At 35.8% G+C, this 15568-nt stretch overlaps 1 protein-coding gene across 4 annotated transcripts; it reads right to left on the reverse strand.

Moving 5' to 3' along the window:
* Positions 1-6333: 6333 nt before the first annotated feature.
* LOC133317844 (protein PHOX1-like) lies at positions 6334-11947 on the reverse strand. 4 transcript variants are annotated; one of them, XR_009752390.1, is made up of 4 exons: positions 9111-11947; positions 8793-9032; positions 8210-8350; positions 6334-6691 (listed from the first exon to the last, which is right to left on the reverse strand). XR_009752390.1 is itself a non-coding variant. In XM_061519724.1 (2 exons), the coding sequence occupies exons 1-2, from the start codon at positions 11161-11163 to the stop codon at positions 8884-8886; spliced, it is 2202 nt and encodes a 733-aa protein (XP_061375708.1). In that variant the 5' UTR covers positions 11164-11947; the 3' UTR covers positions 8551-8883. The 4 variants fall into 4 exon arrangements, 1 of the variants encoding a protein (XP_061375708.1); XR_009752391.1 differs by lacking the exon at positions 8210-8350; XR_009752392.1 differs by lacking the exon at positions 6334-6691 and having other exon boundaries at positions 7660-8261.
* Between the last annotated feature and the right edge of the window lie 3621 nt (positions 11948-15568).

The following is a 15568-nucleotide window of genomic DNA, read 5'->3' on the forward strand; positions in this document are numbered from 1 at the left end:
AATGCTTTCATGGAGGAGACTAGGGCTAATACCAGAAACATGAGTGCTTCGATCAGAAATCTGGAGAATCAAATTGGCCAGCTGGCCAAGCAAGTTGCTGATAGAACTCCAGGTAATCCAAGGGAGGATTGTATGTTTGTCACCACTAGAAGTGGTAAAGTGGTAGCAGCTCCAGAAAAGCCGAGAATAAATGTGGAAGCTGAAAAGAAGCTGGATACTGCAGGTGAGGTAGAAAAATAAAAAGAAATTGAAAAACCTGCTGAAGTGGAAAAGCTAGTTGCAAAGAAGAAGTTTGAACTGAAACCAGAATATGTGAGGGCAATGGAACCTTATCCAGAAAGGTTTAAGAAAGATGCTCAAAAACAGCATTATGAAAGATTTCTGGATATATTCAAGAAATTGCATATCAACATTCCTTTTGTTGAAGCTCTGGCTTGCATGCCCAATTATGCCAAGTTCATGAAGGACTTGTTATCAAAAAAGCAGGAATAAGTAACACTCACTGAGGAGTGTAGTGCCATCATACAGAAGAAGTTCCCACCCAAACTGTGATCCAGGGAGTTTCAAAATTCCTATTGAAATTGGGGACACAAAAATTGGAGAGAGCATTATACGATCCCAGCCCCATAATGCCTAGTGGTATTATTGAAGATGTTCTTGTAAAGGTGGACAAGTTCATCTTTCCTGCTGATTTTGTAGTGTTGGACATGGAAGGGGGAGCTGAGATGCCTCTTTTGCTGGGTAGACCTTTCTTGGCCACTGCTCGGGCACTGATTGATGTTGAAAACGGGAAGCTTGAGCTAAGGATGAATGATGAGACCGTTACCATCAACGTCTTTGATTCTCTAAAACAGTCTTCTCACAAAGACGATTGTTTTAGTCTTGAAGTCTTAAAGGAAAAACAAAGTGTAGCGGATGATGCCAAGGAAGATGGTGCCATGAAGGTGGAATTGAAAGAGCTTCCTCAACCTCAAAAAAATGTCTTCTTGGGTAATAAGGAGGTGGTGATTGAAGCACTGAAGGAAGAGGAAACTGAATTGAAAAATAAAGATCCATTTCTCATACCAACAAAATTCTCAATGAGGATGATGACAAACATGGGAGAAAACCCCAAGGGAGGCGTCATCCTATACGGAAGAACGTAGTGAGAAAGGAGGTGATCAAACTCTTTGATACGAGTTGGAAGAGACACCGGAAGCTGAAGTTTGACAAGAGACACCGAGACTCTATCTCTCGGAAAAATCAATGCTTCAAAGAGTTTTTAACATGGCTTCTTGGTTTGGACCAAATCTGGGAATAGTGGTCTCATACACCAACACATCCAGCACCACCAGATCCTCCATTTGCTGAGTCATCCCACGCTGCTGAAGGGGATGACATGGAGGGTTGATTGATATCTCCTTGCTGACGAAGATTTTGTATATTAGTTTATTTTTCTGTTTCGTATTTTTAGTTGTTTTGTGTTAGTATATCTCTTTCTGATGTTTTAATGTGCGCACTATAGTTTATCCTATATGCCACTGTTTGTTCCATTGTGCAGGTTTTTCTTCCTCTTGTGGTTTAATTATTGATGAGGACAACAATTCTCTAAATCTGAGAATGGTAGGCTTGCATCTTGGAACTGCAATTCTTCTATCAGGGGAGATATTTTAACTCTTTTAAATTTTCTTAGTTAATTTTGTTAGTTATTTTTGTGTGCTCTTTATTTTTACCCTGAAAAAAAAATTGGAAAATGTTTTTCAAGCAATTCTCAGGTTTAAAATGTGCTTATATAGTTAATGTGCTTGACTGAATTCTTGGAATATATTGTATGACTTTCTGGCATGACATTGCATAGGCATAATTGGATTGCATGATTGCTCGTTTGTCTGAATTAATATTGTGAAATTCTGATAATGTCTGAGGTCAATTTTCTTGAGTCTGCATTGATACCATAACTGTGAGGTTTGAGCCTAAACACTGAAATTTTTGTTGAGAGGCCTCACTGTTGTAATACTCTAGAACTTGATCTGTTTCTCTGTTATGCATGCATTGATTGATATGATAAAGGCATTTTGTTCTTATTAGCTTATGGCCAAAATAGCCCACCTGTATGAAATTTTCCCTTGCTAGCCCCTTTGAGCCTAAACTTATTTGTTGATAAATGACTGGTGCCTGATTTATGGCTTAGCCTATGTCCATGTGACTTACCTTGATTGAGATTGAATCACTGAATGTGTTACAAATAAAATAAAGAAATTGAGGTAAGCTCCACAAAGGTCAAGTAATTAAGGGATGAAAAATTCATCTATGTCCTTATAAAAGAAAAAGAAAAGAAAGCAAGAAAAAGGAAAAGAGTAAAAGGTGGTTGGAAGGAATTAATTCTCGAAATTCTGTGGGAATGTTAGTGGAGCAAAATCATTGAGTTGAATGTGTTAAAGTGAAAAAAATTTAGTTTTTCAATCTCATTGTTGTTTGAGCTACTATCCATATTTTCCTACCTGTTACCCCGACCAAGTTACAACCTGTGAAGACCTTTTGATCAATTGATGCATGTGTTTGATTCTTCATTTTTAAGAATTTTTGAGAATATGATCAAGCCTATGGTAGTGTTATAGCTTTGAGTAATTGAGTGCTCATGATACCCTTAAACACTGAGTGTTGAGTGAATATTATTATTATCTGTGTGAGGGGTAATCAATGTAGACTTGCATCTTTAAGAAGCTAATGACATTATTGGGAGTTTATGATGTTGAGTCAGGCATGCATAGCATATTGTGTCTGAGAGTATCTCTAGAATGTTATGTTGGATTAATTAAATATTTCCTGGATTTAGTCTTGTACATTGCTGGGGACAGCAACGTTTAAATCTGAGAATGGTTTGATGTGCCTCTGGCAAGTGTGGTTTTTCCATATTAAAATTGATAAGAATTGATTCATAAAAGAGCAACTTAAATACATATTTGCTAATTATATTGATTCTTTATTTTCAATTATATTTCTCACCTATTGGTTGTGTTTTTACAGGAAAAAGAAGCGAAAATTATAAAAACATGTTAACACAATTCCACACGGTGCAACACACTACAAGTTCCAGTAATATGGCGCGGAATGGCGGCACACTGGCGCACACCCGCGCCAGTTTTCGGATTTCACAGCAGTGTTTTGCAAGTGGCGCCAACCGGCGCCAATTCCATGTTGCTTAGCGCCAAACTCATGCTAAGTGGCGCCAAAGTAAAGTAAAAGTGGCGTAAACCAGCGCCCAAAATGACAAGAAAGTTGGCGCCAACTGGCGCCAAGTCACGAGCATTCGGTTCCGGCTTTTCATTTTAAGACAGTAGCGCGGCGCGAAGTGGCGCTGGGTTGCGGGAAAATAATACCGTGTTGCCGTGGGGGTATTTTTGGAAGGAAGAAAATAGGATTATAAATAGGATCCATATGACAGAATTAGGTATTCAGACCTATTCTTCTGAAGAGAGACGACGACGGTGCTCAGAGAGGATTCCTGGGATCAAGTTCTTCTTCTCATTTCTCCTTAATTTTATGCTTTTGAATATTGGATTATTTTTAGCCATGATTATGCTTGGCTAGTTATCTTTTATTGTAGTTAGGGTCACGAACCCTATGTAAACCCTTGTTACGATGGATTGATTTAGTTTTACTCATTTATATAATTATCTTTGTCTCTACCTTGTGCGTATTTTCTATTTTCTTTATTAGAACTGATCAATCTGATAGTTGAGAATAGTTTGAGGGTTAGAACCCTAGATAGGAATATTGAGATTTTAATCTTGAAAGGGGGTAGGATAACAATTGGTATGCATGCTATGAATAGATGTGTATTTAATTGCGGATGCTTAAATTATTGTGTTCATTGCTTAATACCATGACGAACATTGCAAGGAATTGGGGATTAAAGAGTTAACCTTGCAAGGAATTGAGGGTTAACTAATAAATATTCTTAGATAATAATTTATCCGAGTAATTATATGAATAAGTATTTTGAATCAATCCAAAGTAAGAAGTGGGGATCATAAGGTGAGTGCGCTCTAGCTACAATGTCTTTCTCATATTTTTAAAATCAATTCTCGTTGTTATTGTTTTATTTCTCTTAAATAAAAATTCAAAAACAAGTCTTTACTTTTATATTTTATTGTTACTCAAAATCAATTCGCAATTTTTTCAAACAACAAACCGAGTTTTCCAACTTAAGGGGACTGGTTATTGTAGTACTTGGTTTACAATCCCTGTGGAGACGATACTCTACTTACTTTCTATATTACTTGTGCGATCGGTATACTTGCCGGAGAGCATCAATTTTCAAGTTTAATTGTGAGATAAGATGCAGATGAGGTTAAGAAAGAGTTTCCAACATGTTGAATATGCATACTTGCACCATTGCCAATGTGGACTTGCTCAGAGCCATTGTACTCAGAGCTAGAAAAGAGATTACCAAGATCATAGGTGAGATGATGAGTGGTTCCAGAATCTAGATACCAAGAGTTATCTGTGAGGGATGCAGGTCCTACTATATAGGCCTTTGGATTATGAAAGGAATGAGGTGGAGGTGGAGGTGGAGGAGGATTTTGATTCTGATTGTTTTGAGATGATGGTTGGTAGTTGGAATCAAATCTGTAGTAGCATTTTAAAGCAGGATGACCTGTTCTTCCACAGATTTGGCATTGCTGTCGATTCTGATTCCAAAATTGGCCTTGAGTTCTACCACCTCTAAATCCACGACCTCCTCTGCCTCTTCTTCCTCCAAAGGTTCTTCCTTCATTGCTGTTAAATTTGTTGTCCTGCTGTATGTTGCTCTGTGTGACATTAGCTTGAATTGGTGTAGGATCATTCTTTTTGAATCTTTCCAGCATTTCCTCTTGAGCAAGAAGGAATGCTTCCAATTCGATTATTAAAAAAGGTGGAGATCTTGACATAGCAGAAGTGATTAAAGGTGTATACTCTTCACTCAATCCATCAAGAATTGCTTCTGAATACTCAGCATCTGTTATTGGAGAACCTACAGCTCCCAAAGAATCAACAATCTTTTTAATTTGAAGAAGATATTCTGATGTTGGTCCTTTCTTTTTGATGGATTTCAACTGGTTTTTGAGTTGTTTGACTTTTGCTTGTGTGTGAGAAGCAAAGTAAACTTGAAGTCTTGTCCAGATTTCATGAGCGAACCTGCATCCCACCATCCTGTTCTTGAATGATATGTTCATAGAGGAGAGTAGCCAAGATACAAGAAGATGGTCTTGTTGGTGCCAGGTTGCATAGTCTTCAGATTCTTTTTCATTTTCTTGATCTGATTGGGTTGCAAATCGAACAAGAATCTTTTCTTTGTTGAGATGATTCTGCAGGTTGTACCCATGGATTGATGCAAGAGCAAGTTGTTCCCAGGGAAGAAAGCTTTCTTCATCGAGTTTATCAACAATCGGGTTTGAAAAAGATTTCATGATGAGCTTCACTGATTTTGCGATTTCAGTGCTTGTAGAGGACTTTGGTGAAGATTGAGGTGACTCCATGGATCGTTGTTGGCTTTGATACCATGTGAGGTATCAGACTATGAATATGAAAGGAATTCACACACAGTGTGAAGAGAAAAACAAATGAATAGTAAAAGAGATTGAATGAATACTTTGTATATTGATCACTTGAAATGATACATGAGTGCTGCTATATATAGCAGATGAGAAACTAATTAATAACAGAAATAACAGTCTTTAACTAACTTTAACTAATCTTTATCTATTATGGTGGAGCCCACAAGTTTATCTCTATGACATGAGATAACTTATCTCCTTTAACATGAGATTAATAAAACCCAAAAATATATTACTAAACTAAGGTTTTGGGTTAAGCATTTTGTTTGGGCTTAGAGATAGCCAGATAAAGAGAGGTCACACAATACGCTAAAAAAAGCATGCCCTGGACATTCTTTCACACACTAGCTTATTTATTAGCTTCAACTCCTATGCAAAGCAATCTAAACTCAAAACAGCAATGGGGGAGTCTTACTACAAAAGACTAATTGGACAATACTTTTGTTTAACTTCTATGATACTTGATATATCTTTTGCTATCCAGCAACATAGACAATAATTGTGCAATCCCATGATGCATCACCAGATACATCAATAAGGCTCTCCCAACTAATGAATAAGTTAACCTCTCCCTTTGAACTTCATTTTTAACCAAGAAAAGTCTGATGAAAGTGAATAAGAAATGAATTTTGCTTCAAATTATATTGATTTTAAGTAAGACTTGGAAACTTTTTAAATAGATTGCACAAGGACATCAAATTTTTTTAGACATGTCTTTTTGTTTTGATTTCAAAAAGTAGAATGAGTTGCAATTGGTAAGCTTAATAATCTAGTACAACAAAATCTCACGTAGAAAGACTAATTCAACGAGAACTTACAAATGGATAAAATTAAAGAACAAGTAAAACATGAAAACAACAACATACCTCTCCCACTGCTTTCGTTATAAATATTATATCCTATAAGCTGATATAAATCTAACCATAAAAGGGAAGGCAACGTGCAAAGGCAGAAAGTAAGTAAAAGGTGATTCCTGCAACTCCATCTTCCCAAATCTGTAAAGGAACTTGCAAACTCTTACGCTCTTGAAACATCTATGTGCAATTTAAATAATAGTTTCTTTCCTATAAGTACAATGTTGAATCCAAACTCTTGAAAGTAGCATAAGAAACCTGCAGAAAAGGTCAACAAAGATGACCAAAGAGTATAAACCATAATTATATTTTATGAACAAAGGCAGCAAAAGAAGGGAAGCTAATAGCACTAAGCAATGCCAATCATTGCAAATAGCTAAAACTAATAACTAAAGGAAGCATTTAATTTAGCCGTAGAATAGCACACATCACCTCTACAGATGGGACACAAAAGTTCATGGGATTTCAAGTCCCAAATAGAGAAGACTTAACCATGAATATGTCCATAAAATAAATACTCCATGTTAGTGGTTGATCTCTCTGGTAACATAGCCATGCATAATCAGAATTATACAAATCCACTCTAGAGATTCATGATACTAGTACGACCATTTAAACCACAGCAATCATTTATAAGAAGTTAATACCAATTCTCAAAGTATAACTTGATGGGAAAAAATCTACAGATTAAAAAAAAATCTTCAGAGACCGGGCCTGGAAATGCGTGAACTTGCTGCAGTCATATTACCTTTATCATCTATTTCCAGACAGAGTACATACAGGAAAGAATAATCACTGCATTACTAAGATGCCTAAAAATTGAGAGTTGTTAAAGCAAGTACATCTTAATATCTTACCATGTAATCACAATAATAAGCAGCTAATATCATATTCTTATGTCCATAAATTAATAATGTACTTCACCACAGTGAAAATTTCATATCTTGAATGTTCAATTTTGTTTCCAATTGCAGACATTAATAACTCTTACCAAACATGTAGTGGCCCAAAATTTATTATTTTTACCTATATCATAATGTAATAAATTAGGATACAAACTATATATGTTCAAAATTCTTTGCAACTAATCTTCATTGTGGCGTACTGATGAAGCAATAATTTGAAGACATTATGTAAACAAATTCATTTACGTTTATTCAGTCCGCTCCACAATTCCAATTGATTCAATCGAATATTTAGTTGTTTGAAATATTTTTTCAGATTCATGCAGAAGAATTGACCTTGGGCTATAAATTCATTTACTAGTTTGTAAAAAACCACTTCAACCCAAAATCTTAAGGTGTTAAGTGAGGGCCTTTTAAGGATTTATATTATTCTCTAACACACCTCTTCACGCAAGAGCCCTCTGGGCTTGAAGCGTAGATATTGTACAGGCCCAATTTTTTGTTTACCTTTTGTGCCTTTTTTTATTTAATTCCACAAGTGGGGGGCGGTGAGGATCGAACTCGCGACCTTATGGTCACTCAAGCTCTGATACCATGTAAAAAACCAGTTCAACCCAAAATCTTAAGGTGTTGAGTGAGGACCTTTTTAAGGATTTATATTATTCTCTAACAAGTTTTAATGGAAGTTACATAATTTATATTGAAGGCCGATTGATTTTCCCAGAAATAGTTCTGCCCAATAGAATTCAATTTTCCTGATGCATAAAATATAGAAATCTAAAATCATTAACCAAATAAACAACTAAAAAAGGAATTGTACACTAGTTTCCATATAATCATAAAGACTTATGTTTTATATTGAAGTACTTACTGGAAAATTCATATGAAAATCTCTTAAACACTTTGTCAACCATTGTCTACTGCTGCAAAGTAAGGATATATACAGAGCAGCTTGAGCATTTTAAAATGGATTTGCTGAAGTTGTTAAAGTTAAGCAAAGAAGGAATGAAACCTGTAACACATATTGCACATAAATAATCGATGAGAAGACTGCATCTAGAAGGCAAATACTAGTTCTTGAAACAAAGTGTTTGAGATAAATTGTATGTTTGGCTGCACATTGGTCTCTTATTTATAATAAAAAAAAAATTAATCAAGGAGCAAATCAATAGCTAACTTACAGCATAACCACTAGTTAATTTACAACCATGATCATATTTACAGTTTACCATTAATTTACACACGCGCTAAATCTAACACCAATATTCTACAGCTACTTATCAATGCTCAAATCTGTAAGATGCTTTTGCAAGATACACTTATAGATTCTCATTCTACAGAAATGTACATATCAGAGAACAAATAATGCATAAGCAGAGACAATTAAAGCTACTACTCAATGAAAAGCAATAACATGAATGTCATCGTTATGGGTCTTGGACTCTCACAGTTACCTTGTGATGACAATAGCATTTTAGGCACAGAAGAATCCTGAGTGAGTGTTGGCTGTGTTACTCTTCAACAACTTGCAGAAAATTATGCAACTCATACAAGCTCAAAGGCATGGTAAATTTTTGATACTCTTCTTCTAAATAAGGGTTCCAAACGAAATGATGGAACTCCTGTTTGCCACTTTTTAGCTTCATACATCTCATTCCATGCCTGAACTATTTCATCAATTTTGAATCCTAGACCTGTCAGCAAAAAGTGTTAGTATATATGAATAACTATCCACTCAGCTACAAATTCTCTAACTACGAAAGAAAATGTACCATCAACAGCAGTGTTATTTGAACAGTGGTTCTTCAACATTACAGCTATATCTGTTGGAGAAGCTCCAGCAAGTTCAAACTTCTCGACTGCAACTCCCAGACATTCATGCCACACTGGTAGCCCTAATTTGAATTCCACAATTGAGCGTTCATATAGCATGGTACCCCACAGGAGATTTATTTGAGACCTCATATTTGCAGCCTGTGCAGCAGTTTCATCTGATGACATATTATTAAATAGCCCATCCGACCCCATGTCCGGCAAATTTAATCTAATATCCTTTTGATTGGAGGTTTCACTCAACTGTTGTGCTTGTGATTCTTCCCATATAAGCATACCTTTCTCCATATTATCCTCAGCATCATTGTAAAGCTTAAGAACCTCGGTGGAGGGCCATGTTGCTAAATCTACATCATTACTGAGTGCATAATACCAAGAAAGTTTTGCTTGCTCGAACTGCTGCTGACCTAGTCCCAAGAAGCCTTCATAAAAATCTGACTTAATTTTAATGGCTGAGTCATATTTTTCTCCAGCTTTTGCGTATTCTTTCTGCGCCCATTCATATGAACTTTTGATTTGTTCACATATAAGCTCTTTAGAAGAATCTTCTGTTAAATACACTTTCTTCCTTGCCCTGGACATATGCACATTTCCCCAGTTGAACAATGCTAGAGCTGCCATCTCTTGGAACTGACCTCCTGCCATGTCAAATAGGCCTTGTGCTTCTTCACTTGTAACTGTCTCGTCCACAGCCTCTGAATAGAGCTTCATCCCAAGTTCATGAAAATCTAAATATCTGTCGGATTCAAAACCAACATTGCTCTTGAACAGTTGTGCAAACGGAATTATCCAATCCTCAATGCAAGATGAGCTAATAATTTCCTTTGCTTTCACCACGCAACCATTTTCAGGAGCATTATCAGTGCCAACCTTTTCCCCATCCTTCACATGAAGTTTCTCAAAGAATGGATCCTGATCAGGATTCGCTTCTACTATGTACAGCCGGATAGAACCCTGTGATCCTGTTTCAGCCCACCTTAATTCTTCATCAGAAGTGATCGTGACCAAATCACCTTCCTGGTCCCTATATTTGACAAGAACTGCTCCTAGGGCTGGGAACCGATTACAAATAACTTCTCTTAGCTGAAAGAGGGTGCAATTAACTGGAAATTCAGCCCATCTTATATCCTCACCAAAAACAAGTTTTGCAGATTTCTTAGGTATATCTTCACATCTACCATTACTTTTTTCCTCAATGACCTCCTTAACATCATCCTTCTTCTCATCCAATTTTTCCTTGGCCTTCTTCTTTTTAGATTTGTTAGCTTTCTTCTCTTTCAGACTGTCATCGGCCTTCTTTACTACGGTACTGTCCTCAGCTTTCTCTTCCAATTTCTCCTCCACTTGCTTTTCAACAATTTCATTGGGATCCTTCACCTTCTCTTTCTTGCTCTTCTTCTTCCGAGTCTTTTCTTTCACTACTTCTTTGGGAGGCAAAGCATAGGGAGGCTCAACATAGTCTGGAGGCAACTCAATTTGTGTATCATTTACTCTTAATCCTTTATCTTCAAGTGCAACTTTCACCTTGTCTGAGATCTCCAATGCCATGATATTGTTTGGCTCCATCTTCAAAACAGTACTAACATCTCTCAGTGCTAAATCCAGCCTATTTAAAGCCTCATAGCACCTTGCCCTCTTCATCAGAGCTTTGCTGTATTTCGGTGTCACTTCAAGAGCCAAATCGCATTCATGAATTGCCCTAGGGTACTCACTGAGTCCCATCTGCATGTAGCATGCAGCCATGTTACTCCGCAGATAGGACACATCTACATGATTTTTTGGAAGCAATTTGAGGGCTTTCTCATATTTTACCAAAGCTCCTTCAACATCCCGTTTTTGGAACAGCTTGTTCCCCTCATCCTTCAACTCTTGAGACATGGATATAAACACCACAGTATCATTGTCATATGCTTTGGGGCTTCTATCTCCAACTTTGCTTTGACTAGCACTATCTTCACTCGTTTCACCTCCTTGATTCTTTTTCTTCCCCATTTTGAACCCAACAATAAAGAAACTAACCCAAGATACCACTCCTCCTAGTCCACAACGCTCAGTTCAATCCACTCAAGCACATAAGAAAGGAAGATACTCTTTTTATTTTCATTTTTATTTTTTTCAAATGAATCAATTGCATACACTAGATAACTAATCCAAAGCCAAACACAAGGCCTTCCAAGAAAAAAGACAACTTAGTAGGAAAGAGCTTGAGATAAGCTTATGAACTTAGAAGAACATTCAAAAGCCAAGAAAATGAAGGGAAAGACACAACAGTCAGATTGATAACAAGAACAACATAACCAAGATAACCAACTTTATACATAGAACAGTGGCAGCTATCAAGAAACAAGCTCAAAACCTCAAAGTTGTATTACTGAAGAATCAACTGGGTTCTCCTCTCATCAAAACGTTAAGGTTTCAGGGAATCTGAACACTTTGAACACAAACGCACCCTTCTCTCCAAATCAGGATTTGTTTCTGCGGATACAAATCCCAACTCAGAGAGGGGACAAGGACAACCCAACTCAGATTTGAAGGTGAAGGAAATTCCTTTCTGGTTTTATCAGACAAAGGGATTGAAAAAATAAAGACCCAGAATTTGATATGAAAGAAAAACTTATCTGGGTGACAAATTCTGGGGGAAAGCTTCAAACTTTGGCAGGGAAATCCAGACACCAAGAGAGAGCAAGAATATCTGAAATGTGAGAAATGGAAGAAAACCAAGCCATGGTGTTACGTGGTTCCTTTTGACAAGTAGAAGATTTTCACATCCTTGACGTAAACGCCACAAAAGATGAGAAGAAAAACGAAGAAAAAAATAAATCAGATAATGTTAAATTTGTTATCTGAACAGAGAATCAGCAAATGCAAATTATGGTTGGGTATTCTTCTTTCACTCTTTTTCAATTCTCTAAAATTAAAAAAAAGTAAAAATATTATGGGTCCCATCCCATGGTTTCTATGATGAATTAACGTTTGCTTTTGGACAACCTTAGTGGGAAGTGGCAACCACGTGTTGACCCTGTTTTTTTGAAGGGTCATGTACTCATACATTGGAGTTTTGGTTTCACAAAGCGTATCGTTGTAATTTTCCTTCTTCAATAATTTATTTTTTTATTAATGATTATGGTTTCATTCCCATCTATGTTATGATTATTTCCAGAGAAAAATATAAGGCCATTACGTCATCCAGTGACATTCATTCTTCATTTGTCACATACAAAAGTCGGCAACGGAAAAGAAAAAGGTTAGATACAGTTAGATTATTATTGAAGCATCAATTGTTATTCGATTGAAAAGATTCCAATAGAGGTGTACTCCTTCCTTCGTTAGGACTAACACGTATAAAATATGATATTAGCAATTATTTATTACATGAAGATTTGTGCTTTGTAAATTGTAATGGCAATGCTTCAATGATTCGAGAATTAATTATACAGAGGAAAAGATGTGAAAACAGTTTATGATATTAAAAAGAGCATTGATGGCAAAAATTACTGTAAAAAAATGTAAAGTAAACAACAATATGTTTAAAAAGTAATCAAAAAATTGGAGGACTTTGTACAAAAAATAATAAAATAAGAAGTTCAAGTATTTTTAAATTACTAATAATTATGTCACGTTAGATTTGCTTCTGCTGTTTCATGTGTCTTGCATCATTAAATTTCCCGCTTTTCTTTTCCTTATTCAATATTTATTATCACTCGGACTCATTCCGCGCCACATTCACATAGGTATAACCACTTTCTTTTTTTTGGTATCCAGGTATAACCTTTTATTTAGTATGTCAAAAGGGCAAAGAGAGAGAGAGAGAGAGGATATAACGGAAGGAAAAAAAAAAATGAGAGAAACGAAGAAATTATCATTTATCTTTCCTATTATCATCTAATAAAATAAAATAGAAGTCTTTCCTTCTTTTATTTAGTTTGAACAAGAAGAAAAAAAAGTGCATGTTAATAATATAGGAATAAACAAAAATATAAGTTAGTCACTTTAATTTCACCCCTTTTCATTTTTTTTAATATCAATTGGTGTTGAAAACCTCACAAACTCAACAAATGTGATTTTGGGTTTAGACTTTTTATCCTCTTCAGCTATTCTAATTATTAGGAATTGATCAGACCAAATACAGTACGGACTGGCCGATATGTATTAAGCTCAATCACACATGGTTGAGACTCCTTCAGTTGTTATTGGCCTGGGCCTGGAATTGCTATCGAATCGAGTTTGAGCCTTGTGTCCTTCACGTTGCACCAAATGGAGAGTACCTGCGAAGACACTGCGATACCTAAGTCAGTATCAGAGGCAGGTGTTTGTGTTGTTAATGTAAAGGATGATCGTACCTTGGTGGTATATTGTTTGTTTATATAGTGGTTGAGATGCCGCCTTTGCTGAGGCGGCATGGCTTCTGAGTGGCCAGCCTTGGGCTGCAGGTCAGACAGGGGACCTGTGTAGCCTTATCTTCCATAGTGTCTAATAGTAGAGTTGGGACGAGCTGGAGCTGTCTGTTGATTACTGGAGTTAAGGCGCGGTGGAGTTGCCTTGGGCCTTAAGTTTACTTCCTTTAGAAGGTATAATACGCGATGTGGGTGTCGCGTCTTGTGTGTCGCGATGAGGACATCGCATCTTGTATGCCGCGATAATGGCATCGCGTCTGTGTTTGTTCCTTGTGCTTCGCTCTGAGTCTTCAATGGGCTTGGGCTCCCTTCATGTGTTATTGGGCCTATATTTTATCCGGATCAGGAATCAAATTCATTATTTTTTAGACAAGTCAAAATTCTGATATCTAACTTAATCATCACCGGACCAATAATTATTGGATTTTCTTTTCCATCCTTACAAATTACTAGAGGAGAGCGATAAAACATTATCGACCCTTATATTGCATGCATGGTTTCTTTTTACTTTCATTGATTTCTCCTGCTAAACATGGGATGGTATTGTAATGTCTATTCAGAAGGAAATTTAGTCATATTATTTTTGTTCTATTAAGTTTCCTTCTTTTAGTTGAATTAAAAAACTTTTTTAATTTCATCCACTGTTCATAAAACCGGTCCAACCCGGCTGGGTCGATCTAGGAATCGATAAATCGGTCATATAACCGGTGCAGTTGAAGCAACGGACCGACCATGCATCAGAATCGATCCGACCCGGCCGATTTTCATGAAAATCGGTGACTCCATCAGTTAACCAGTGACCCGGCCCGATCCCAAAACAAAAAATTCCAACTTTTTTTTTTCAAAAAAAAATCATAATTGACATATTTGAATATTCGTTTGCTTATTGACTTATATAAGTTATGTATGTACCTACAACACTAATATTATCTCTCTTTTTTGGTGAGGACACTAATATTATCTCAATTATGCACTATGCAGAAAATTTTGATTTGATTTATAATTAGAGATGTCGTTTTCTGAACCTAAAGTCCCGTATCACGATCATTATACTTTTGTTTGATCCTTTATTGTATAATAATATGTGATTTATTATTTTTTATATTAAAATATTTGAAATTTTTGTCTTTTTTTTAGATATTTGAGTATGTTTATAATTTTTTAATATAAATTATAAAATTGCATATAATTATCGGGTCATGCGGTTGAATCAATGACTCATTGGTTGAACCAGTGACCCAACAACCCAGTATCTCGACCGGGTCAATGACCGAGCCGGTTTTAATAACATTGATTTCATCTATATTTTTAAAACACTCCAAAACATAGAATAAAACTCATATGTTTCGTTTCATTTTAATATTTACATACCTTTTTTCCTTTTTCTTTCTTTGTGTGCATACCAAACTTACCCGTAAATTTATGTAACTTATATTTAAAAATAAATTAAAGGTGAGAGGGAAAAATAAGCACCTTCCACGCTCTTCACTAGCTAGGAAATTAAAACTCTCCGTTAACTATAGATATTAAATATTTGAGGCTTGATATTTTTACTCATTACATGATTTATCAATACAAAATTTGTATAAAACTTTGAGTAAAAGCTTAACATTGTTGACAATTATGTCTGATGAGTTATACAAACTATGAATTTTCCCTAAAGAGTGTTATTGATTAAACTATTTGATTTTATCAGATTGTTAATATAAATAAAAATTATATATAGAAGCCGAATAATATATTTTGCACACTTGACCAAAAAACATGTTGGCATATATCTTAAAGCTTAGCAATTTGTGTACAAATATTATGATAAGAGGACAGTGACCAAAATATCATCTTTTGGCAAAAAATTTACTCAAATGTCATGTGAACAGTATTTTTTACTAAACTGTCACATAAGCATAATTCGCTACGACTGATAGTATATTATGTTCGCCAATAATTTTATGACATGTGGCACACTTTCGCAGGAAAAAGCTGACGTATCATAATTCGCTACC

This window comes from Gastrolobium bilobum, unplaced genomic scaffold (assembly GCF_033153095.1).
Source record: "Gastrolobium bilobum isolate Gb01-03AN ecotype WA unplaced genomic scaffold, APGP_CSIRO_Gbil_v1 utg37883, whole genome shotgun sequence".
Classification (NCBI taxonomy): Eukaryota; Viridiplantae; Streptophyta; class Magnoliopsida; order Fabales; family Fabaceae; genus Gastrolobium; species Gastrolobium bilobum.